Source organism: Cavia porcellus, unplaced genomic scaffold (assembly GCF_034190915.1).
Source record: "Cavia porcellus strain 051 isolate PalLab524CR breed Dunkin Hartley unplaced genomic scaffold, mCavPor4.1 scaffold_2, whole genome shotgun sequence".
NCBI lineage: Eukaryota > Metazoa > Chordata > Mammalia > Rodentia > Caviidae > Cavia > Cavia porcellus.
The window spans coordinates 357,582-382,784 of NW_026947485.1; the positions used below are offsets into that span (position 1 = coordinate 357,582).

The window sequence follows — 25,203 nt, forward strand, 5'->3', positions numbered from 1 at the left end:
ACACTCAAAAACACATTTTCTTGTTTTAAATCACAGATATTTAAAGATGCGACTATGTTTCTTCTTTCCTTCTGTAAGATCTTAAATATTGTTGAAATTGTAACTATCCCATGAAGTATTCAAGTGTTTCCTCAGAGTACCTGGGGTACATAAAACAGATATTAAACTCTCACCTAATGATAAAGCTAAGGCATTTGTAATTTTGCTTTAAAAACAGTAAGTGAAATACTAATTCATAAATACAAAAATTTGTCAGGAGGCTTAAAATTAACTTAGATTTTTCAAAGACACTGCTTTCACAATATGCAACTAAATTTCATGCATAAGCAGATCTTATTACCCAGAGTTCTTTTTGAAGAAATTTCACGAACTATAATTACTAATTCAGAAAAAAGACATAAACAAAAAAGAAACAGGCAAAACAATTTCTTTACTTTTACTCCACTTTAAATCACACAGTACTCAAAACTGAGAATGAAGAAATGTAGAAGTGGAAAATTTTAATATTCCATCATAGATAAAAATGGCTCACTTAAAAGATCATAAAACCTTTTATGGGAAAAATGTCAAAACATTTACTGCCACTACTTCTAGACCACACAATGCTTTTTAATTATAAAAACTCATCTCTACTTCATGTACTCCTGTAGAGAAGAGGTTGGCCTGAGACCCTCAATCATTACCACAGCAGCTTTCCTCAGATGAAGCACATAATACCCTGTTTCCACTCCCATTTTGCAGGGCCTTTTTCTCCCAGGAAGTGTTTAAGTACTTCCATGCTACCTCTGTATCTTCATGTTTTGGGCTTTGTCCAGGCTACCATCATCTGAATGAAATGTTTTACTCTAACATGGTCCTGGGGAACCAGACAGGGCAGGTGCCAAAATACAGATTTCTGAGCCCCAAGCCAGGCATGCTGACCGGAACCAGGAAGTGCACATTTTATCTCACATCTCTCAGGTAAGACACAGGCCCAGATCGTCAGAGACTCCCCAGTGAAGTGACTCATTCTTTGGGGTGACCATAATGACAATAATCTCTGCAGAGATTTTACAGCAATAATTTAGAAACAAGAACTATATATATTTTAATTTTCCTCCTTGAAACAACAATGATTTTTCAATTATAAGTATATTAAAATAAGTACCCAATTTCTTTTTCCTTTTGCCCTTTCAAGTAATTTCTGGTGCAATTTTCCTCCAATTCCATTTTTAAATTTTTTAACTATTTCTTCAGTTTTCTTATATTCTTCTTCATTTGCAAATGGCTTTACTGTAAAGAAATAAATGTGATTAAAGGAACTAGACTTCAAATATCATCAGCTGCCTCAATTTACTATACAAATCAGCAACTCAGATACATAAAACACTGTGCTAAATATTACTTGAGTGCAATAGCGTTTACAACACAAAATGACTGAAAAACAATGCAAAATATTGTTTAAAAAGTTTAAACAGTGAATATTATATAATTTAATAATTTCATGAAATTTTAAAATCATTCTAGGTGATAGTTAAAATTACATGGTGATATACTGTCTAAGTACTAGGCAACTTTTCAACCATAAATTTAACCACATAATGTAAAATACACATTATTAAATTAATGAACCCTATTTTACACCCTGGCTGAGGACACTGTGTCCTCTGCACCTTATCTAAGGTAATAAAGACTGAATTGGAAGCCAGTTTGCTTGCCATCAGTTTCAGAGAGATAAAAGTATCTTTCTGCTTGTGTTCAAATCAGACTCTAACCATTATACATGTAATACAATTTGGGTGTAAATATAAGTTTAAATCCTACCCAGAGGCTCATGGCCAAAAATGGTTTCCTACCAAAAAATGAACAATAACAATAACAAAAAAAATCTAAGCTTCTAATCCCTGAAAATCAAGCTACAAAATTAATTAGAAACCATGAGATGTTAATCTCTTCCTTTTGTTTGATCTTTGTCCTTTAAAATCTTATCTGGAAAAGAATTTAAATTGTAGAGGTTATTGTAAATTGCTGGATCAAAGAAAGTACAAGTAAAGTGAGTACTCAAGAACAAGAAGTAATCAGAGAAAATTTTAGAAAAAGCAGTAAGAATTCTTGACAGTAGGTAAGAAGAGAATAGTAAATTTTAAAAAAATCAGAGTGCTTCCAGGTATAAGTTAATCAAACACATTTATCTCTACTCCTAAAAATATGACACACTGACAGGAAAGTAATGAAAAGGGAAAAATCACAAGGACACGGAAAAGTTAAAGACTAGAGAACAGCAGTTAAGTTAAGCTAACATTTTAAAAATTAGAAATTGCTTGGGAAAATGGTGACTGGTTTGGCAGGACAGAAAAATGAAACCTCTGAGACCTGAAGGAGGGAGTGGGACAATCCTGAGCGACCAAGAAAGGCTCGAGAATGCCAGGGCAGGGCTCTTCAGCAACCAGGGAGAAATGAAAGCCAAAACCAGAGCATGCCTGGGGAAGCTCGGGTGGCAGATGCTGCCTCACTCCACCCAGAAAGCCAGAACCACCGGTGTTAAACTAGACCAGACAGCACGTGGCTCTAGTTACTTGGTGAGGGGTGACAGCGACATCCTATACTGCATACTTCTCTCTAGAGCCAAGGAAGAGAAACGCCTTAAATGGCAGTCAGATGAAGGACTGAGAAGGAAAATGTGGTGCATACACATCCTCCGTGGAAAACTATCCAGCCAGAAAAGACTGACGAAACCGTCATTTGCAACATAGATGGGTGAGTGTCATTATGTTAAGTGAAAGACAAGCACTGCTTGATTACACTCACATGCAGAATCTGAAAGGATGGATCTCACAGAGGTGAAGAGTGAAGGAAGTTCCCAGAGGCTGGGGAAAGGCCAGCAGGAGGGATGGAAAGGCTGAGCAGTGGGCACACTGAGTCAGCGAGGAGGAGGCTTCGGTGTGCTATTACACAGCATGTGACTGTAGCTAACGATTATGTCCTGCCTATCTCAAAAGCTAAAAGACCTTGAACATCTTCACCATGATAAAATGACATGTTTGAAACTGATATGTTTACCCTATTTTAAACATCACAATACATACATGCATCAAAACATACTACTGGTCCCATTAACATATACAATATTTATGTTTTTAGGTATCAGTTTAGAGGTTAACAGATTTTAAAAAGTATACACCCCAAACAATGAGGCTCATTCAGTCCCCTCCTCTCACTTCGGAAAACACTAGCTTATGTCCTTCAGGCAAGAAATAAGAGGATTCCTCATTGGGGAAACGGATTGGTTGTGTAGAAAAGAGTAGTAGGATGTGGGAATGCCCTAGCATTATTGCTTGGTCTGCCCACTGGTCAAGTTCAACCTGGCACAGAGGCCTCAGTTAGCTTCTGGGGATCTCACTGTGAAAGACAAAAGCATGAAGACCAACAGATATCTGAGGAATTTCTCTTGAGTGACAGAGCACAATGTACAAAAAGATTTAGTGATATCCAAGAGCAAACAGGTCAAAAGGGCAAAAGTACAGCTTGGATTAAATAAAGACAGTATCTGCCAGTGGCCAGACCCAGCATGGCGGGAAAGCTGTAGACCTTCAGGAGGTTTTGCCTCAAAATCAGAGCAGCACCCACATCTCACAAGGAACAAATGGCACCTTCAAAGTTCTTAAGAAAATTCATTCCAATGCAGAATTCTACAATTAGCTAAACAATCAGGTAAACACATCTTTAGTTCTCACTTTTTTCTCCCAATATCCTTTTCTCAGGTTGTACTAAAGATTAAGCAAAATAAGAAAACCAAAAAAAAAAGTCAGCCCTAAATCCTGCAAACAGACTCCAGCACAGGCAAGAGGGGACAAGACCTGCCAGGATTGTGGCACAGGGAAGCTTCAGATAACAGCAAGGAGTACCAGAAGACTCTGAAAGAAGACATGAAGCAGAGAAGAATTTATGTACTTAAATATATTCAGGGCTCTGGCACAAAAAAACCTTTAAACTGTGTTAAAATGTTTTGGAATGAACTCCTGAACACAAAGTAAACTAAGTAAATGAAAAAGCAGAGAACACCGCAAAGGGTAATCAGAGTAAAGCGTGTAACGTGCATAATGTAGAACCACACATCCTGAGAGACAGGGTAAGTGTTAAGATCAGATGAAAGGCGGAGAACTCAAGTGACTGACGATCTAATTCCAAATGGCGATTTTGTAACTGTATCGAGAGAATGGAAAGGAAATGTGTGTCAGGCTGTAGGTAAGACAGGGATAAGAGGGCTAGGGCACTTAGGAAAGCTAAATCCGTATCTTTTTAAGGAATTTCTATTATCTACAGCTAAAAGACCTAAAGATTGTAGGGATAAAAATCCGACTTTAAGTGTGGAGACAGACAATATAAGAAACAATCTGAAGGTTATCATCTGAAGAGTAGGATTACAGGGCAGCAGGGAGCCAGGAGATGGACTTGACTTTACCTTGGCGACCCAGTAATATTGCCACACTTTTCAAACTACAGAAGAAATTTTAAGTGGGGGAGAACAAAAGGTTTCAGGTATTTTAGTGCACTTTATTATGAGCCTAGTAGCAACAGCACTTAGACCTTTATCAGCTTTCAACAGCATCATAGTTCCCTAAGTGCTAACAGTATTAACGTGTACTAAAAATCACAAACATACCTGAGTCAAGGTATTTTTTTAATGATTCTTCAAGGGAAGGAACAGGCAGTGCTGGAAGAGAATCCTGGTACTGAAATGTTCGTTCCTCGGGTGATTTAGCCAATTGATTTTCCATGGTACTATCACAACAAGAAAACAGAGAGAACACTTGCACATGCCAGGTTCACTTCACTAAGTCAGCATTGAGGGACTTCCCTTTAGCCAGGACTTGATCCCAGGTCTTACACGATTAACAAACTTATCAGACACAGAAAACCAAATTTAAGGGGGGAAAAAAGTGCAGACTCCAAGGTCAAAGTTACTAGTGAAACCAGTACAGTCATCATTTATGAGTACCTACCATGTGCAAGCACTGCAGAATGTTACAGAAAACATGCATTACCTCTGAAAACTTCGTACCATCTCTGAGATGACATTCTTTGCAATTTCACATGTGAAGAAAACAAAACTCAGGTTTTGTGATTTGTCTAATACCCAGAACTCAAATCATCGGTCAAGACTATAATCTTTCCCTGCACAAAAAAAACCAATGTGGCAGGAGTGAGGGATATTACCAAAGACTTGACAAAAAGTTGGATGTGATGTGTAGAAAAGGATTAGGGTCTGAGGAGGACTCAGAAGGCCAGATGAAGATGCATGGAGGAGCTGGATAACTGCAGGGTGATGGATTACAGAACAGGCTCAGATGGAGAGAGATCTACTCAGAATGATTTCAAGTACCCCAAAGCAAATGTGAATAGTTTGCACTCCTGTATTCTCTCCAAAGACATCAAACTAACCCAAAATATGAATAAGGTATCGGAGTGCTAAATAAAAAAGGTTTCTCAAAAGGCATTTATAAATTAAATTATACATTAAAATAACTGAGAAAACAAGAATGTTAATTATTGAATAAGAATTTCTTAGCCCCATGTTTCTTTTTAACAATTCTACTCACAGTTTATAAAATTAAACAGATCAAAAACAAAGGAATGGCAGAGATGATTTTATTTTACTTATTACTATTTTACTTTTTGGTACCAGGGATCAAACTCACAATCTTGCGCCTGACAGGCAGATACTGTTATGCTGAGCTGCATCCCTGGTCAGAGATAGTTTTTAGCTAACAACATTCCTCCCTTTATTTCCTAACAGAACCCAGGGTGTTCTGGGAACCCAGTATGGTGGCACCCCACCACCAGCTCCATTTTCCCTAACCCTCCAAAGCCCAGCTGGCCCTGTGCTGTGCAGATGACCCTTTGTCATGTAGCTGGAAAAGGCTGCATGTGTTCCTCTCACTTCCTCCTCTTCCTCATGTTCCAGGTGGGTTAACTGGAACAGTACCTGAGACCCATTTACACAAGCCTTAAATTTAGGGCTGCCCCACTATTCTGGACTCCAGATATATTTAAAACGAAATTAAACATGTAGGGTACAATGGCCCATGCCTGTCATCCCAGCTACTTAGGAGGCTGAGGCAGGAGCATTGCTTGGGTCCAGGAATTGAAGGTCAGTCTAAATAACAGAAAAAAAACCAACCAACCCCCTGCAAAAAAACCACAACTCTTTATAAGCCCCAAATCCCTCCATTTTTATTTTATTCAAGCAACTATACATTCAGCTTTCTGTTATGAGAAACTTAGTCCACGCCACTAAGACACAGACAATTCAAAAATGAAGTGCAACAACCACCTGCTTGCTCCTCATCTTCTATCTAATGTCCCTGGCTGCATTCCACTGTGAATATCCAAAAACATGGCCTTGGACCTAATGGAAATGTAGATCTGGGTTCAAATGCAGACTCAGCCACTTAGCAGTCATATGGCCATAGGCAACTGACTGAATTTCCTTATCTTAGAACAGTCAAGTAACTGTCCGCATCTCAACTTATACACACATTACAAAAGTAATTCAGCTTGATTTAAATACCATATGGTAACTCTCATTTGAGGTAAAGCACGAACAAACAGAATAATACACAATGGATAAAAAGAGTCAAGGGGATCTCTTGCAAGAGGGAAGTGGTCCAAGGGAAAAGGCTGAGAGATGAGGAGGGGAAGGGGAAATAAGAATAAAGACAAGCCAGATACAGACCTAACAGCCTCAATGATATAAATACTATATGCAAAACATTAGCTAAGATTAGTATCAATATGAAAACTGGGATAGGGAATTAAGAGACTAGGGGAGGGGAGGGAGAAGAATCTAAAAAAAAAGAAACAAGCTGTAGTATGTACATGTACCCAGTCCTCCCAAGAACTGTAAATTGCATGCACTGTAAACATGTACTAATAAGAAAAGTTAAATTTTAATAAAAATCCAGCTTCGTTAAATTTTAATAAAAATCCAGCTTGGAACAACCATATAATGGCAGGCAGAATTTCTAAGACTGACCTATGATCCCTGCTCCTGTGATTTTCATCCGCAGAACAGACTTTAAAAAGGGATGTCGTCCAGCTGGACCCAGTCTTATCACTTGGGCCCTCAGGAGAAGAGATCCTTGCCTATTTCGACAGTAACCGACCAAGTCTGCCCACAAGGAGCAAGAGCTGAGCTAGGAGGATTCTCGCCCTTCACTGCCTGCGAAAGAGCCCTGACCTACAAAGGCTATTCAGCCTTGGGAGATTTCGTGCAGTCTCCGCTAAACTCACTCAGGCTTCCAATCGACAAAACTTGTGAGATAATAAATCTGTGCTGTTTTCAGTGCTGTGCTAATTTGCTGCGGTGGCGACAAGCACAGCGCATACTTATAAGCTATTCTCTGTATACCTCCATGCCACTTAATAGTCGCTAGGAAGCCGGGCGCAAGAGCACTAACGTCATGCCGCTTTACTGTTTATCAACGGGTATTAAAAACAAGAATTTTCAGATTTATTCCTAAGAGTGGTCTGGAATGCAACCACAATGGTGGTTAAGTCATGCAAACACCTCTCTAGCACAGACACTGACAGCACTGTTTTCCTGGAAGTCTAACCAGGGGGCAGGACGCCCACTCACGGAAGGAGGGGAAGACCCCGGCACCGAGGAGAGCAACGAACCGACGCCGAGGGCAGGCGGCCGCAGGCAGTGGCGTAAAGTACTGCCAGCGCCCGGAGATGAGAGCGGGCGAGAGGCTGCGGAGGAAGCGGCTTAACAAACACCCAGAATAGCTAGGAAGAGCAGCGCGAGGCCCCGACCTGCAGGGAGCCCCGCCTCCCGCTCCACCGACCACCCGCCGGCTGGGCCGAGCTCAGCGCCTCCTACCCCGGCGGCCCGGCACCCGGGTCCCGGGGAGGCAGCGCGGCGGGTCAGGGCGCGGGCCCGAGGCCGCCACGCTCCGCCGGACCCTGCGCCCCGTGCGGCCCACTGCGGGTCAGGGGAGCGAGGGCAGCCTCCGCAGCCCGCCGGTCCTCACCGGCCGCAGCTTGCTGGCCTACGTTCTGCTCAGCCGCGAAGCGCGAACTGGACAGGAAGCCTTGAGGCGCCCGCCCCGTACTTAAAGCTGCGGAGCGCGATTGGGCGGGAAGCCGTGAGGCTCCCGCCCCATACTTAAGGCCCCGGCGCGTGATTGGACGGACAGCCACAAGGGTCCCACCTCGTACTAGCGGCGCTTGGCCTGGATCCTGGGGTGCAGCCGTGAGAGGACCACCGGGTGCAGAAAGCCTCACTCGGTGCGCCTAACGGCGCGCCCCGCAAGAGTTTCGACGGAATCTTCTACGCGCCCTGGCCCCCAACTTCTCGAGCTGAGCTCCACACGCCAGAGTCCTCGCCGAGCCGGCCTGACGCTCGCCTGGAGGCCTGGAGGAGCAGGGATGGACGGACCTTCCCTAGAGCCTGTTTACAGTCAGCTCCCGGCGGAGTTTCGTCGAAGTTTTCTGAAGCCGTTCCTTCGCTCTCCCCGCCGTTTCGTTCTGTCTCTGTAGCCGCGAGTCCTCTGTCCGCGGCCCACGCCGGCTCTTGCTGGCTGCAAACGCGCGCGGAGGGCCAGGCTTACGGGGAGCTGTCTGTGAAGGGGCGGGCTGGAGCCTGCGGGGGCCCCGGTCCGCAGCCTCAGGTCGGAATTCCCAAAGGTCCAGCCTAAGAGAGTTCGATTAAGCGGTGGTGAAATTAGTCGTAGTAACTACTTGAGGTTGTAAAGAACTTTTCATCTTAGTACAGAGATTGTGTTCTGAATAGCGTTAGTATTTGCTTACAATATAAATTAAGTTCTTAAATAGTGGCGTCTAGAACTTTCGCTGTACTTCTTTTCTTTCTAGTGATTTTTGCCACCTCTTAAAAAGTGTTTGCAGGTTTAATACCTGCTACCAAATGGCGCAGACTTTAGGGTCACTTGGCGCCACTCTTTCTCCTAATCTTGATATTTATAAATGGAGATGCAGTATTTCTAAAGACTGAAGAAAATGAGTTGAAACGTTGATTTGAGTGTGTAGGGGGAAAAGTAATGTTTTAAAAATGTACTGGTAAGCAAATGTACCAATAATCATACAGAAGAGCAGATATCTTAAAATGATTTGTGTTTTTCAAAATGTGTGATATATATTATAGTGGCAGGTTCCAAATTTATGTTGCACTCAGGTTAAATTTGAACTAGTTTGCATTTCTTAGAGTGGGTTGGGGGACCTTGGTTGTTGAAAGTGTTTCATGCATTTAAAATGTATCTGGGCCAAGATTAGTATTGACTAAGTCAAAATATTTTCCTGGAAGAAAACTCATGATGACTAGAACTAGTTTAAGTTGCCATAAAAATCTGTCATCTTTGTTTTTGTGTAACTCCTTCCTGATATCACAAACTGAAAGGAGCTTTATGTTCCCAAAGATAGCTTACAGCCAATTCTTGAGACTCTATTGAGTAACCACATGTAGCAAGTAGCCTTAATCTTTGAGATACATCTCCAACCTAGATTTATCCTGATGTATAAAATGAACATGTTGAAATAATTATGTGCTCTTTCTTATTTTTAACGGGAGGTGGACAGTAGAGCGTCATTTTGGAAAGCAGCCAACCACAGACTAAAGTATGCTGGATGGAAAGAGATAAACTCAGTATTAAAAATTAACTTCATGGGGCTGGGAATTTAGCTCAACGGCATAAGCACCTGCCTTGCAAGCAGGCAGTCGTGAGTTTGATCCCTGGTACCAATAAAAACGAAAAAGACAAAAAAAAAAAAAAAATTAACTTCACTATCTCTGGGGCCCCCAGAAAATTTTAATTCCACTACCAGGAGCAGATGAACAGCAATTAACGCAAAGAGACTCAGCATTAATGATGGCTCTAAATTGCCATTGATGATGTTTATTGTAATGACAGTTCACCCCCAAAATTTTCAAGGAAAAGTTAAGAAACATAATGTTTTTTCATCTCTGAAAAATTGTTAAACAGAACATAACATTTAAAAAAGTTTAATAGGTTTATTGAGATATAATTTACATACCAAAAAGTTCACCCTTTTTAAAATGTAGTATAAGCTGCACATACTGGCACATGCCTGTAACCTCAGCACTCAGGAGACTGAGGCAGGAGGACTGTTTCAAGTTTGGGACTAGCCTCAGCTACAAAGTGAGCTCAAGGCCAGCTGAACTGCATAGCGAGACCCTGTCTCAAAAAGATAAAAAAAATGAATTTTTAAAATGTATAAATATAATTTGTAGTACAGTTTAACAATTTAGTATGTAGTATAAGTCGTTTTTATTAGATTCATAACTATGCAATCACTATGATCTAATTTAGACCACTTTGCCATTCCCAAAAGAAACATACCTATTAGCAGTCCCTTTGTCAAATATCAATGTTCTATATTGATACTTTTATATATTTATTGTTTATTTCTGAACTTTGAGTTTTATTTTCCTTCATGTCTCTCCAGACCAGCACCACGCTGTCTTGATAATTGCAGGTTTTTAGTTTTGAGCCTTCCAGATTTGTTTTTCTTTTCCAAAATTGTTTTCATTATTGTGCATCCCTTGCTTTTCTAGGGACATATCATCTTACATCATAACTATAGACACAAGGTTTATTTTCTACTTAGTGCATAAATACTGGCTTTTAATGTACATTATGCTGTATGAAAGCAATCTAATTTACTTAGTGAACTGGAAATATCAGTGCTCTTTTTTTATTTCCCATGTCTCCCAGCAGTATCTTCATTTACACTGTTATTGTGAGACTTAAAAACATGTCCAAAAGTGTAAAGTTCAATGTGCACATTAATAGCTCTAGGTTTATAATCTACATATTGTATGATGTGCCTTATAATGGTATTCAAGGACTTTTTCAGTATAATATGTAGTTATCCAAGAAAATAAAGGAAATTATACCCTCAAAAGGAAACTAGTTTTATTCAGTTTATTTTTTTTTATTAGTACCAGGGATCAAACTCACGACTGCCTGCTTGTAAGGCAGGCACCTGTGCCGCTGAGCTAAATTCCCAGCCCCACTCAGTTTATTTTAAATTACCATTATATATCCCCCACCGTGACCATTAATTGAAGTATAGTACAAACCCTTCTGTTTGCAAACAATTCCTTTCACAAGAAGCATTAAGCAAAATCATGCTTCCATTCATAATTTCCGAATCTGGCCACAAACACAAATGCAGACAATCTTCCCCAAAATCATAAAACAAATTAAGTTCATAAACCAAATTACCACCACATATCAACTTCAGTGGATTAAGAGATGCCTAGCAGATTAATGAACACAGGTCTGGGTGTGCTTGGAGGTGTTTCCAAAGGTGATTGGCAGGTAGGCTAGCAAACTGAGTGGGGGAATTCCATCTTGAGTATGGGTGTCACCAACCAATAGGCTTGCAGCATGAATGGAATCAAAGGGAAGAAGGAGGTTGGCCTGGTGAAAAAACTTCATCTTGTTTGTGCGGGTGTGACTTTTTCTGCTGTGGCCTGTGGACATCTGACTCTGCCCTGTTCAGCTTAACAACACAGACTTACACCAGGGACTCTCCAGGGAGCTTCTAGGCCTTTGGGGCTGCATCCTTGATCCCTCTTGGACTGAGCAGCTCTGCATCCTCAGTCTCTCCAATGCACAGAAGGCCACTATAGACACTCCCATCTCTGATCCCGTGAACCCTCTGAATAAATCCATTTGCATAACTTTAGGTGCAATTGATTGTATTCCAGAGTACCCCATTTCATCCCTGCACCCCAGAAAGAGGGTTATGGTCAGTCCTCTAATAAAGCATCAGTGAGGCCAAATCAACAGGCTATATGTTCATAGGCAGATATGATCATGAGTGCAAGTTTGAAAATGATCCCAGTAAATGATTCCAGCTGATCTTCCTTGCCAATGTTTGCACCCGCCTTTTGTTGTTTTACTAAATCAGCATCTCAACCGATTGTTGTACAGGCTGCACTCAAACTTACAACCTCACAAGATTCTTCCTCAGCTTCCCTGAAGCCAGGACCACATCTAGGCATCTACTCATAATCCTACCTTGAACCTACCTTTTAAAATGTTTAGTAATATTTTTCAATTTTTATGTGTGCTTAAAATTGTTGTAGCACTAAAACATTTCCAGTTTATTAATCAGCTTTCATGAAAACGTTAATTTTAAGAATGACTTACAATTTGTTGCTTTTCTAGTGGAGCCAGTTGGTGTGGGGGTGTCAGGGACTAAACTCAGGGCCTCCTGCACCTTAAGCAAATTCTACCATTGAGCTACATTTTCAGCCAGTGAATTTTTTTCTTATTTTTCCACTATATTTTACTCCGTGCCTCATAATTTCATATATGCCTAATATATTTTGCCTATTAAAGTGCATATACATTTTCTTTGAAGTATACTGAGGCTGCTGCATTATTTAGTATATCTGGGTATTTAATCATCACTTTGCTTTTTGTTCCGTCCTTACATTGTCAGAAATGATGTCATAAGCCAAAGTAACTCCTTCATGGCTTTATACAGAAGATACCATGTTTGTCTTGCTTCATTTTCTGTTAACTGAATACTGCAGACTGAATGGTTTATAAAGAAAATAAATTTATTATAAATTTATTACAATTCTGGAGCCTGGGAAGTCCAAAGATGAGGAGCTAGTTCAGGTGAGAGGCTCCTTGCTGGTAGGGATACAGCAGTCCCAACACAGAGCCCAGCATCACAAGGGAGGCAGAGCAAACTGGCTGGAAAGAGCTGCCTCTGACAGTCACTCACTTGATGAGCTGCCATCCCTTTGATGAATCTCCTGCCTTTAGAGATAACTTGAATGATGCATGAAGTTTGAGGGGACACATTCATACCGTGTCACTTGTGTTCTATCATGGCACCTTTAGGAATTTGTGCCTCCTTTAGTGCATGCTAGGATACTGGATGTCTACATGAGGATCTGAAATGTTGCATGTGCCCTCTGTAACATCATGGAGATAGAAAGTTGTCATAGTTTCAAATGATGTGTCATAGTCACATCATTTATAGTTTCATTCTTGATAATAATTGTGCTATGAGACAAAGGTACATAAGCATAATTCAATGCTTTGTCCAGTTATTAATATCAAGAAGTTGAAGGATTTTCATTTCTGTTGCAAAGACCAGGCTCTAGAATCCAGTCTTTCCACCTCATAATAGAATCCTTTTGCTACCATGTCAAGTTCATTTAAAAAATGTATTAATTTATTAGGAACTTGGATTACATACAATATACAAATAAGATACCAATTTTAGTGACATTGAACATAATTCCTTTTCAAATTCCCTTTTCTGGCTATTTTTCTAACACTAACCTTAAGGCTACTGTTATAGGTTAGGTTCATGTGTTGGAGCTTTGGTCCCCAAAGCAGTGATTTTCAGCAGCAGGCAGGTCTTTTGGGAAGTGACTGGTTAACCTACTGGCTTCACAAGGCAGTTTTGGGAGGTGGTGGAGGAAGGATCTTACCACCAGCCCCTCACTTTTCTCACTGCTTCCTGGCTGCACTAAAATGAGAAGCCTTGCTCTGCTGAGCCCTGCTGCCATGATGTCCTGTTCAGCACAAGCTCAAAAATAATGAAACCATGAGCCAAAGTGCTTCCTTACTCCTTAAGCCAATTTTCTCCAGTATTTTGTCACAGTAACAGAAAGCTAATTGGCACAATTACTGTGATTCTTTGAAGAGGCAGTTTCTGCTTTTCCTTTGTTCTCCTCCCTTTGGTAGTGAGTAATGGACCCAGGGCTACCCACAAGGAAAGCATGTATTCAGCCCCTGAGCCACATCTCTACCCAGGACAGCTTTATTTTTCATTAGCACCTGTGTGGAGCTGTATGTCCTGTTGAAATTTTCCATAAACTTATTTCCCTTATGTGACATTCCTGCATAGCATTTACTTCAGTTCTGTACATGAAATATTTTTAAATGTTCTTGTTTTAATTCTCATGGGTGTGAGTTCCTGTTATGGTTGATAGCATTGTGTCAATTTGAGATATGGTTGATATAATTATGTCAATTTGAGAAGTTTAGAAGTTTAACTAAGAGACTCAGCAGGGAGTCAGGACCCTTATTTTTTAATATCCTCATCCTGCGCCAGAGGAAAGCACAGAGATTTTGTACTACATCTGCCCTGAGTGGGGGGGGGGGGTGTTCATCAATATAAGGGAAAAAGACTTGCTCTTCGCCTCTTTTGCTCTGGCTGCTTTTGCTGGCTGCTGAGTTGAAGTGTTACCCCTATGCCATGCCACCCTGTCTTGGAGCCAGTTGACTACTTACTAAAACATCCACAAATAGTGAGCTAAATAAACCTTTCTTTCCTTCATTTGGAGTGTTGAGTATTTTGTCCCAGCAATGAGAGAACCAAAACAGTTCCTTTACATTTTTCTCTGAATTCATAGACCTCTAAAACCACCTCTGTTTTATTGTTGTTCTTACTTCTGATCACATCAACTACCATGAGGAAACTCAGTAGGTGTATCCAGACTTCTCAGCCACAGCTCCATGCTGTCTGCTGCTATCAACTGGTCATGAAGTTTTTGGAGAGCATGTTCAATAAATGTGCAAATCTGGAGTTTAAAAGAAAACTCAAATGAGACTACAAGGAAAACACAGTGATCCTAAGAAACTCCACAGAATAAAGAATTCCTCAAGAGGAATAAGGATGTAGCTCAGTGGTAGAGTGTCTGCCCAGGTTATGCAAAGGTCTAGTTTCAATGGTTCACTCTCAAAGCTTAAAAAAAAAGTGCAGTGTGAGGAGTAAATAAAACAAAGAATTCTGTGAAAGTGTTAAAGCAGCTTTTTAAGTTCAGCTAGGATAAACTTAAATTTTCAAAAGGAATTGAAATTTTACATAAAGAGACAGTAGGACAGTGGTGCAGCATACAGACTCATGTAGTAACTGAGAGCCAGCTGGAAGCAGCTTGCCTAGTTCTGATGTGTACTGATGTGAGATGCTTGGGACACGCAAGGGCACTGGCATCACTGATGGTGAAAATTAAAACTGATGCAGCAGCATGAACTCTCAGGCAAATTTTTAATCCAGGAAGAGCAAGGGAAGTGGCTTCATCTTGAGAAGGAGAAGAGCTTAAGGGGACACAGCTGACCGAGATCAGACTGACCTGCTCACACAAGAACGGGAATGGCTCTCACGGCACCACGGGGTGGGGAGGAGCCAGAGACTGTACATTGGGTCACCCGTGAGGCAGTTTTGGAAGATTTCTTCCTCAAGTTTTAGCATATTTCCTCTTAGGATGAGATCTTGTCCTGGGAAATCTCATGGGCCCCCTGCCCTCACAACACACTTGATTCTTGTGGTCAAGAAGAGCTGAAGGGACTTCTGGGAGAACATGGCGGACAGATAGCAGCAGCTACGGAGGCTCTCTGAAACACCCAGCTTAGAATTCAGGAATGGTGCTGAGTAAGGAATCATAAGCAAGAGGAGATATGCCCCGGTGACCCAAGAACAAACTAGGCTGAGAGAAACCAACTGGGAATGCAATCCTGGTGCTATAACAGGAACAGATAAAGCCTCAGCGTGGAAGCTAGAGCCCGCGCCATTGGAAGCCACGATTTGGGTTTCCCGCCACTGCTGCTGCGTCTCCATCAGTTCGTCAGGGAGAGAGACGTGCGGAAGCTCTGAGAACAGGAATCCGTGAACGGAGTTGAGAGTGGGATGGGCGGGGAGGCGTGCATCCACCTCCAGTGAGTGAGGGAAAACTGGGACTCTTCCACGGTCTAGGAGATTCCAACAGAGGACATTCTGGGACCGGGCAGACTTGCGGGAACAGGGCGCTTGAGTGACTTCAGTCACCAATCCCCCTCTCAAGCGGGATTGGTGAGCAGTGCCTAGCCCACGTGACGCTGCTGGCTGACACCCAGTAAGCTAGCACAGCCCAGGTCCCAGCTCCTGAAGGTGACCTGGAGGGGTGGGCCCCGCATAGGCTGCCTGGTCTGCAACTTCCTGGTGTGCTGCAGTGGGCGGGAACACCTAGCCGGCGCAATTCAGACTGTGACTGACAGGGAAGAAAGCTGGGCCTCCTATATACGCTTGCATATATAAGGAACAAAGAATATGGAAAGAGGCAGCAACAAAAAAGGGTCCTCGGCCCCCAATCCTGAGAAAGAGGCAACAGCAGACACAGCACCAATAGACATAAAGCGCTATCTCGAGAGCCTCATAGACAAGTTCAGGAATGAAGTTATTAATGATCTGAAGCTAGACATAAGCAGAATAGTTAGAGAAATGCTAAGCACCACCCAAGAAAAAACAGATGGTGGAATGGAAGAACAGAAAAAGAGGGGAGAATTGTTTAATGGAGAAAATAGAGAAAGCATAGAATATGTGAAGCAGGTTCAAAGAGAATACCAGGAAACTAAAAAAGTCTATCAAAAACTAGCATAACAGCTTGAAAGAAACTAAGGACAGATTATCTGAACTGGAGGGCAGATTTGTAATATGGGAGCATGAAATGAAAAACTTAAAAATAACAAAGAAATAAACATCAATAATACGAAGACTAGAAGATGATAAGAGGGTCTATAACTTAAGAATTAAGAACATAAAAGAAGAAGTAGGGACACAAACAAATGAACTACAAAAGCTACTCACAGAAATAATCCAGGAGAATTTTCCTAATTTAGCAAAAGGTAAAGATACTCAGTTGTATGAAGCATACAGGACCCCAGCCACCTACAACCCAAACAGAGCAACACCCAGGCATATAATAATTAAAATTCCAGAAATCCAATACAAGAACAGAATACTAAAAGCCATCAGAGACAAGAAACAGATCACTTACAAGGGAACACCCATCAGAATTACAGCAGACTTCTCGGCACAAACCATCAAATCACGAAGAGCGTGGGGGGAAATAATTCAAGCTTTGAAAGATAATAATCTCCAGCCAAGATTGATATATCCTGCACAACTATCCCTGGAAATTGATGGAAAAACAAGGTGCTTCCAGGATAAAGAGGAACTAGGGGAATATGCAACCACCAATTCAACTCTACAGAGAATACTGAAAGATATTCTAAAAAAGAAAAATACGAAGAATCCAGAAGTAGCGGCAGAGAGGCCACAATCAATGGAGCAGAAAACAAAATGAAGAAGACAAACTGACAACTAATGACAGAAAAAAGAGCTCAACAGAAATGAGGCAGAGAAGATTGGATGATAGGAACAGCTATTTTGGAGAAAATGACGTCTTAAGAGATAATACTGATTTAGTATCATCTTGTTTTGAAGTCTCATCAAGCTTTTGTGCTTCTGTCTCTATTGGTCTAAACAGGTGGTATCTTATTGGATTTTATTATATATGATAGTATAAGCAAAACCTTTTATACACAAGGAGATTATACAGAAACCATGGTTTATTTTCTGTTAGTTGATTCTAAATACCCTGTAATACTGTCATTCTCTTGAATGGTTTTACATTGTTTTGATATATTTGATGCTACAGTATATGAAGTTATGCTCAAAGATTTCAAGGAAAGAGACAATATGCTAACTACTTTTATGTCGGGGATAATCTTGTGGTGAAACTATTTTGTTTAAATGGTTATGTTTTGATCTGCACTGATTTGCTGTTATGCCCTCTTTTATCTCAATCTCCATTTTATTATTTACTTTTTTATCCTTTTAATTAAGGGAAAAATAAATTAAAAATAGCAGGATATATTATAGTAACCCACTTTGACTTTCCATTATCTTGATTTAAAGCCCTGTATTGCTCTCACCATCTTGTTTTGACTGATGTTCCTCTATTCTGTTTTGCTTGATAGTACCAGGTTCGAAAGTTTAGACAACAGCTGTGAAGATAGTGGGATTCATTATGATGCCCATTCTGGTTGACTATTATCTACTTTTGAAGACCTATAATGTCTCCAGTGTTTTGGTTTTGTTGGTTTTGTTCTTTACTGTTTTGTTCAATTTTATTATAACTAATGATATAGGCAATTCTATTAGAGATAGTGGGAGGCATTATGGTAACCATTGTTGATCACCTAGTATTATGCTTTTACATTATCTATTATGTCCACCCTTTTGATTTGACTGACTGTTCTGTTATGTCACATTTGGTTCTACTCTCTTCCAAAAAAGTAATAAGAACTGTGGGAGCAACAAAACCCAAAATGTGTAATTGTCATTGTACAAAAGAGAGGAAAAGAAAGTGCTCTAAACAATATAACTGCATGTATATTTAAGTGTATAAGATAGATAATGATATTACTGAGTTTTGTTGGATCATTGAACAGAACTGTTTGCAGTCTCACTGTTGGAATGTCCACTTTATAAGCTTTAATTTTGTAACTTGAACAATTGTTTCTGAGATGACAAAATGTAACCCATTAGCTAGTGATTTCCTACTGTTTATTTTTTTCTGTAAATCTGTATAACTTGTACCCTTTCTCTGCTTTTTTTTTCTTTTTCTCCTTAAATAAAATTTAAAAAAAAGAAGAGCTAAAGGGGAGAGGCACCCAAATATTGTTAACAGGAAGAACAGGGAAAAAGACATGGATCCACCTTCAAGGGGCAACAGGTTATGGACTGAAAAGCACCGTCTCACATCCCATGAGATTCTGCCCTAAGGGGGACAGCTGTCAGGACATCTGACTGTGACTGGGATCATTGCTGATTATCAGGACTATGAGACAAACTGCTGGCACCCCGGCTAAAACCAAGAATTACCCAGGACAGCATCCCACAAGGAAGAATTATCTGGCCCCAAACATAAGCAGTGCTAGCTTAGAAATCGTAGTCTAAAGGAAGTGATTCAGTCCTGTTGCCTGACCTTTTGGCCCAAACTCTGACTCTCTGCAAAGGCAAGATGAGTCTTTAAATCTATTGTAATTCAACACCACCAATATTTATTTTGAATGACAAGATAATTTTGTCTTCTTCCATGTGTCTGTTTTGGTGGGGATTAAACTTCACATGTGTGAGCTACATTCCTCACACTGAAAATTTCAGTGCAGAGGAAATAAACACTGTACCTTACCAATGATTGCAACTATTTTAATTTCAGGAGCTGGGTTCCTCTACTTCCCTAGTTCTCTATGATCATGTTGATGCTCCTAACAGAATGGCACTGCAGATTTCCTTCACTAGTTTTAAAATATCACTGTGAGCTACCAAATATGTATCCAGCTCCTACCAAATGTGTAATGTTCCACAAAGACTGCAGAAGATTTTAAAACTACCATCTTTGCTAGTGGTTTGCTTGTTTTCTCTGGTGCTAAGGAGTTGATTCACTGGTTTATATTAATATTTTTGCCTTCTGTTTATGTGGGAGATCCTTTTTCTTAAAGCTGTATGAAATCTGGGGTCTGTCATTAGGGCTTGCAAACAGTACCAGAATACAGCAGCTGAGGAATACATCCCAGCAGCCCACACACTGTCCTGGCCATTCATCCTCTTTTTCTGTCAAAGTGCCAAGAGGACTGTTCTCTGAGTCTCTCACCACAGAGGGATGCTGTTGTTATGAAATCTCGTTAGACGGCAAAGAAATGCAGTGCACGTCACAGCAACTTGACTGATTCCCATGCCCCTGCACTCCAGCCACTGCCTGCAGTGCCTCCGGGCTGCCGGCCAGACCTGTCACCAGGGACCGGGAGTGACTGGGTGCCCACCAGTTGCCCCTGCCCCTGACACCACTTTGATGTGTACTGACACCTGACACCCTGACACCACCAACCCTGAGGAGAGGTGATGCAAAGTAATATAGTACAGGCCACAGCACTTGACTGATCCGGAGTGGGGGGCCCAGCATACATTGTCCCTGTCTGCAACTCATTAGCACACTGCAGTGGGAAGGGTCATCTAGCCAATGCACTTCAGAAGAATTGTAACCAACAAAGAAAGAAACTGGGGCCTCCTGGAAGAAGCGAAAAAGATGGGAAGAGGAAGCAACAACAAAAGGTCCCCAGGTCCCAACCCTGAGAACATTGACCCAGGACAGGTAAATACAAAGGAAAACGAGAACAGAAAACGTTCAATATCAGACACAGCGCCAGTGGACATAAAGAGATATATTCGGGACCTCATAGATGAGTTCAAAAGTGAAATATTTAGCCAAATAAAGCAAGATACAAGAAAATTAATTAAAGAGATGCTAAGCACCCCTCAAGCAGACACAGATGGAAGAAGGGAGGAACTCAAACAAAGGAGAAAACCATTTGATGAAGAATACAAAAAAAATAGAATATATGAAGCAGATTCAAAGAGATCACCAGGAAATTAAAAACTCTATGGAAAGATGTCAAATCAGCTTGAAAGAAACTAAGGATAGATTATCCAAACTGGAGGACAATTTTGCAATGTGGGAGTATGAAAGGGAAAACTTTTTAAAAATAACAAGGAAACAAACAGTAATAATATAAAGGCTATAAGATGACAAAAGGATCTATAACTTGAGAATAAAGAATGTGAATGAAGAAGCTGGGGTACAAACAAAGGAACTACAAAAGTTATTCATAGAAATAATTAAGGAAAACTTCCCAAACATAGAAAAAGGAAATTATATTCTGATATATGAGGCATACAGAACTCCAGCCACCTACAACCAAAACAGAGCTACACCCAAGCATATAATAATCAAGATCCCAGAAATTCAATATAAGAACAAAATATTAAAAAGTGTTAGAGACAAGAAACAGATAACCTATAGAGGAATGCCCATCAGAATAATGGCAGACTTCTTGACAAACCATCAAGTCAAGAAGAACCTGGAGCAAAATATTCTAAGCTCTGAAAGAAAATAACCTCCAACCCAGATTGATACCCTGCTAAACTGTCTCTAGAAATTAATGGAGGAAAAAGATGCTGCCAAGACAAAGAGGAACTTGGGAAATTCGCAACCACCAATCCAAGTCTACAAAGAATACTATGCAGGGCATTCTAGAGAGAGAGAAAAGTACTAGGATTCCAGGAACAGTGACAGAGAGGCCTCAATGAATGGAGCAGGAAACAGAATAAAGCAAATAAGCAAACAACTGATGGTAAACAAGAGCATAACAGAAATAAGGCAGAGAAGATTTTATTCAAAACTGATATGATTGATAGTATCAAGTCTGAGAGTATAAGCAACTACACTGAAGATAACAAGACTCTACGATACACATTCTGGTTTGATAACTGCCGGTTTTTGAAGTTCTATACTATATACAAAGTTGTGTTTTTATTAATACTGTTATGTACTGATATATTCAATTATACTATGTCTGATGATATAGACAATTCTATTGGAGATAACAAGAGACAACACAGGAACCATGGTAGAACTCTTTGTACAACGGTCTTATATGTTTATTTTGTTTCATGTGTTTATAGGAATATGTTTTGTTTTGCCATGTTTTGTTTTGTTTCTCCCTCTAATATAGAAAGGATAGAAATACATATTAAGACTCATGCATGTGTAGAATCTGTAAACAGTTTATGAGAACAGATCTTATGAGACATGATGAAATGAACGGATACTTTGAAGAAAAAGAGACACTAAAATACTCAGTGCTGATCCAGGATTGTCAAAATGTGAAACCCAGCAATAGTGTTATTCTTTGTTCAGAATGATATTAGCCTGCTTGGGTTTATTCAATGTCAACATAATTGAAGATATGGATAACTGCATGTATGTTTTAAGTGTATAGGATTGACAACCATGTTACTAAGTTTTTGTTGGATAGCTGAACAGAACTGGTTGCAATCTCACTGTTTGAATCCCCACTTCATATGCTCCACTTTAGTATCTTGAATAACTATTTGTAAGAAGACAATCTGTAATCATCAACTAGTGATTTCTTACTGTTTATTTTTTCTTTGAAATTATGTATTATTTCTACCCATTTTGTTTTTAGTCTTTCTTTAAATTAAATTTTTTAAAAAGGCACTATAGTACCCAGTGCTGATCACAGAGTGTCATGATGTGAAATCCAGCAATACTATTATCTTTGTTCAGAATGATTTTAACCTGCTTTAGTTTGTTTAACCTAAACATAAATGAAGATATGGATAATTGCATGTATATTTAAGTGTATAGGATTGACAACCATGTTACTAAGTTTTTGGACAGTTCAACAGAACTGTTTGCAGTCTAGCTGTTTGAATTCCCACTTTACATATTCCACTCTTGTACCTTGAACAACTATTTGTAAAACAACAATATGTAAACATTAACTAGTGATTTCTTACTGTTTATTTTTTTCTATGAATGTATGTATTATTTCTACCTATTTTCTGTTTTGCTTAGTCTTTCTCTAAATAAAATTTTAAAAAAAGAAAGCTCATTAGCCAGGAACAATTAATCACAGAGAATAAAGAAATGCAAGGTTTCTGTGTCCAGAGCACCCTGCCAGCCAGAGTTTTAACTGGCTCCGAAGCCACCTCTGACAGATGACCTTGGAGACTCCACCAGGGGATGCTGAGATGCCTTGTCCCTCCACAGCTCGTCTCACCGCCCTCCTGTCCAAGGGTCCATGCCTCTTGGTGATGTGAAGACTTTTGAACTCGCCCATCTGGTCCTACCGAGAGGCCGGGAATTTGTGCAGTTTCTGTACTGTGAATTTCCTGCCTGTGGGTTGACATGTTACTCTCCTGTTAATCTGCTGTGGTCCTTGTGAAGCCTATCAGGTTAACCTGTCATTGGGAACTTTACCTTTTCCTCACCTTTGCCCAGCATTCTACATTCTGAAGAGAAGCCACACCTGAATGATTCAGGTATCACCTGCTGAAGTCAGCTGTGTCAGGAAAAAAAGAACAAAAGACAACATTGGCCTGTGAGTCAGCCTTCTGCTGTGCGCATGTGTGCATGCCTGTGTACGTGGAGGGAGGGGGCTATGCAGTGGGTTGCTGAGAGAATCAGCACAAAGAGGCAAACTTTACTTTGGTCACAGCTTCTGAAGCTCTGGCTCATTGTCAGCTGGCCCCACTGTTCTGGGCTCCGTGTTCACCTCGTGGCAGGGAGCAGGTAGTGGAGTGAAGCAGCCCCCTTGTGACAGCGGGGAAAGAGGAAAGGGAAGGACAGACTGCAAGAGGAGGCAGCAGGGGCCAAAACTTACTACTAGGGCATACATCCCCACTAATATGTTTCCTCCACCTAGGCACCTCTTCTTAAATCTCCCCGCTTGCCAGTACCCCATGAAGCTGTGAATCCATATACCCTAGAATATTCCATGATGGGGGCTTAGTTACCCCCAAAGTCCCCACCTCTGAGCATTACTGCACTGGAGAACACCTCTTCGCCCTGGAAGTGTCTGGGAGACACTGAAAATCCGAACCAGAGAGTCAGTCAGCAGACCTCCTCACAGCAATGTTTGTTTCGATCTGCAAACCCAGAACACGGGGAGACCTTCAGAGAACTCAGAGTGTGTGTCCATGAGGTAGACCACCTGTCTGTGTTGAAAGCACACCTCCTTGAACTTCCAGTTGGTACTTTCTGCTTGCGGGTGTTGGCTAATGGTTTAGGATTGCAGGCATGCCCTCTTTCAGTCAGCCTTGGCTTACTGTAGGAAAATTCTTTCTCTCCCTCTCATCTGTGAGTTCCTGCCCTGTGGTGAAGAGACCAGTCCTTGGGTGGAGACAAATTCATTCCCGCAGAACTCGAGAGTCTTCTCTATGAAAATGCTGAGAACTTGTCCCTTACATCACTTACTATGTCTACTGTGATGCTTTCATTAAAGCTTTGGTTTATGTTTGAGTTCAGGGAAATGTCTATCTCTTGTTTACTGCTAGTGAGATTTAAGCAACTTATTGAATTTCCTCTAAACTACAGCTGCCAACAATATGTCACATGAACAGTGTGCTTTATCCTGTCTATATTGCTTTTGCTGTAAGCCATTTCAAATCCTGTGTAATCAGAGAAGATCAAGAAAGAAGGAGAAACTGAGAAACAGGAAAAAAGGTATGCAATTAAAAAGCAGAGAAATAAATGTCTATGCATGGGCAATGTGATGTACTTTGTCTTTTCCAGAGTGATGGGGGGTTAATGGGCCTGGCATACCTGTAACACAGCACTACAAAACAGGCGAGACCAGAAGCTGCAATATCAGAGAAACTTGGAAACAGGTGGGCTAAAAGCAACATGCCCAGAGGGGAGGAGAGCAGCAAAGGCAGTGGTGAAACTACTAGGTAAACATATGAGCTCAGGGCTGGAGTTCATGCTGGGTGTGTGCACACAGTGGGGAGAGGTGGGATCACTGATGAGAGGCCTGGTAGCCGAGACAGGGAAACAAACACGAAAGTTTAAAGCAGGAAATACAACTCCACATTTGAAATGTAAGGGTGCACTCCATGCTCTGAGGCCCAGATGCAAAGTTCCTGCCTCGCTCTGTGATCACCACCCCTTCTGTAGAGTGCTGGGCAGTGGAAGGGTCTGCAAGCTCCCAGCGTTTCAGACAGGACCAGAGGGAGAGCCATGCAGAGACCCACACAACATCACTATGCATCACCATGGAGGGAGAGAATCTGCAGCCTGCAGGGACACCCCAAGGCCCTGCAGTCCTGCATTGCACAGAAAAAGAGGGCGCCCACCCAGTGCTCATGTTCATGATGATCCTCTCCCTAGGGAAGGGCAGCATGGAAGTAATGTTCCACGCCCCCAAGCACTGTCTCTGCTGCCCTGGAAGAGAGTGGGTCTCACCCCTGAATCTCTCACACTCAATAGTCACCAACTGGAGACTGGAAACACAGCCACTCACAGGACACAGTAGAGTTCCCAAGGAGATAGCTCTGATGCCATGCCCTTGGCAGGCACTTTCTTAGCAGCCATCTTTCGGCAGGTGGGATATGGGCTCCCTGTCATCAGTACTTTTCAGGAAAACACAGACACTGAAAGGTGGGTACCTTTGTCCATATGCAGGAGAGTGAGTGTAATGATCCAAACATTGTATATTTAATGCTTATGTTTATTACTTGGTCCAGAATGCCGTGGAGGAAGCCCTTTATTCATTACAAGCTATAAGAAAAAAATTAAAGGCTCTTAAAGTTTTCCTCTGAAAAACAGATATTTGATAATTTCATGAGATTTTTGCAGTAAAACTTCAAATAATGTACTCTTAGATCAATAAAAATAGCATTGAAACACTAAAATCATTTTAAAAGTTTTAAGATATGGTCTCATTTTATTGTTCATAAACTAGTGCAACAATTTTTACTCACCTTTTTTTGGGTGGTGCTAAGGACTAAGCCCACAGCCTT

The 25,203-nt window shown here is 41.0% G+C and overlaps 1 protein-coding gene across 17 annotated transcripts in view; it reads right to left on the bottom strand.

Moving 5' to 3' along the window:
- The window catches only part of Crot (carnitine O-octanoyltransferase), a 63,359-nt gene that overhangs the window by 25,580 nt on the left and 12,576 nt on the right, over positions 1-25,203 (bottom strand). For 4 of the 17 annotated variants that reach the window (XM_063237113.1, XM_063237121.1, XM_063237105.1 and 1 more), the window contains 2 exons: positions 4,643-4,761; positions 1,148-1,272 (listed from right to left, as the gene is read on the bottom strand). In XM_063237113.1, the coding sequence (XP_063093183.1) occupies positions 1,148-1,272; positions 4,643-4,757 (240 nt within the window). In that variant the 5' untranslated portion in view covers positions 4,758-4,761. The other 13 variants (XR_010043465.1, XM_063237183.1, XM_063237198.1 and 10 more) reach the window with 9 other exon arrangements.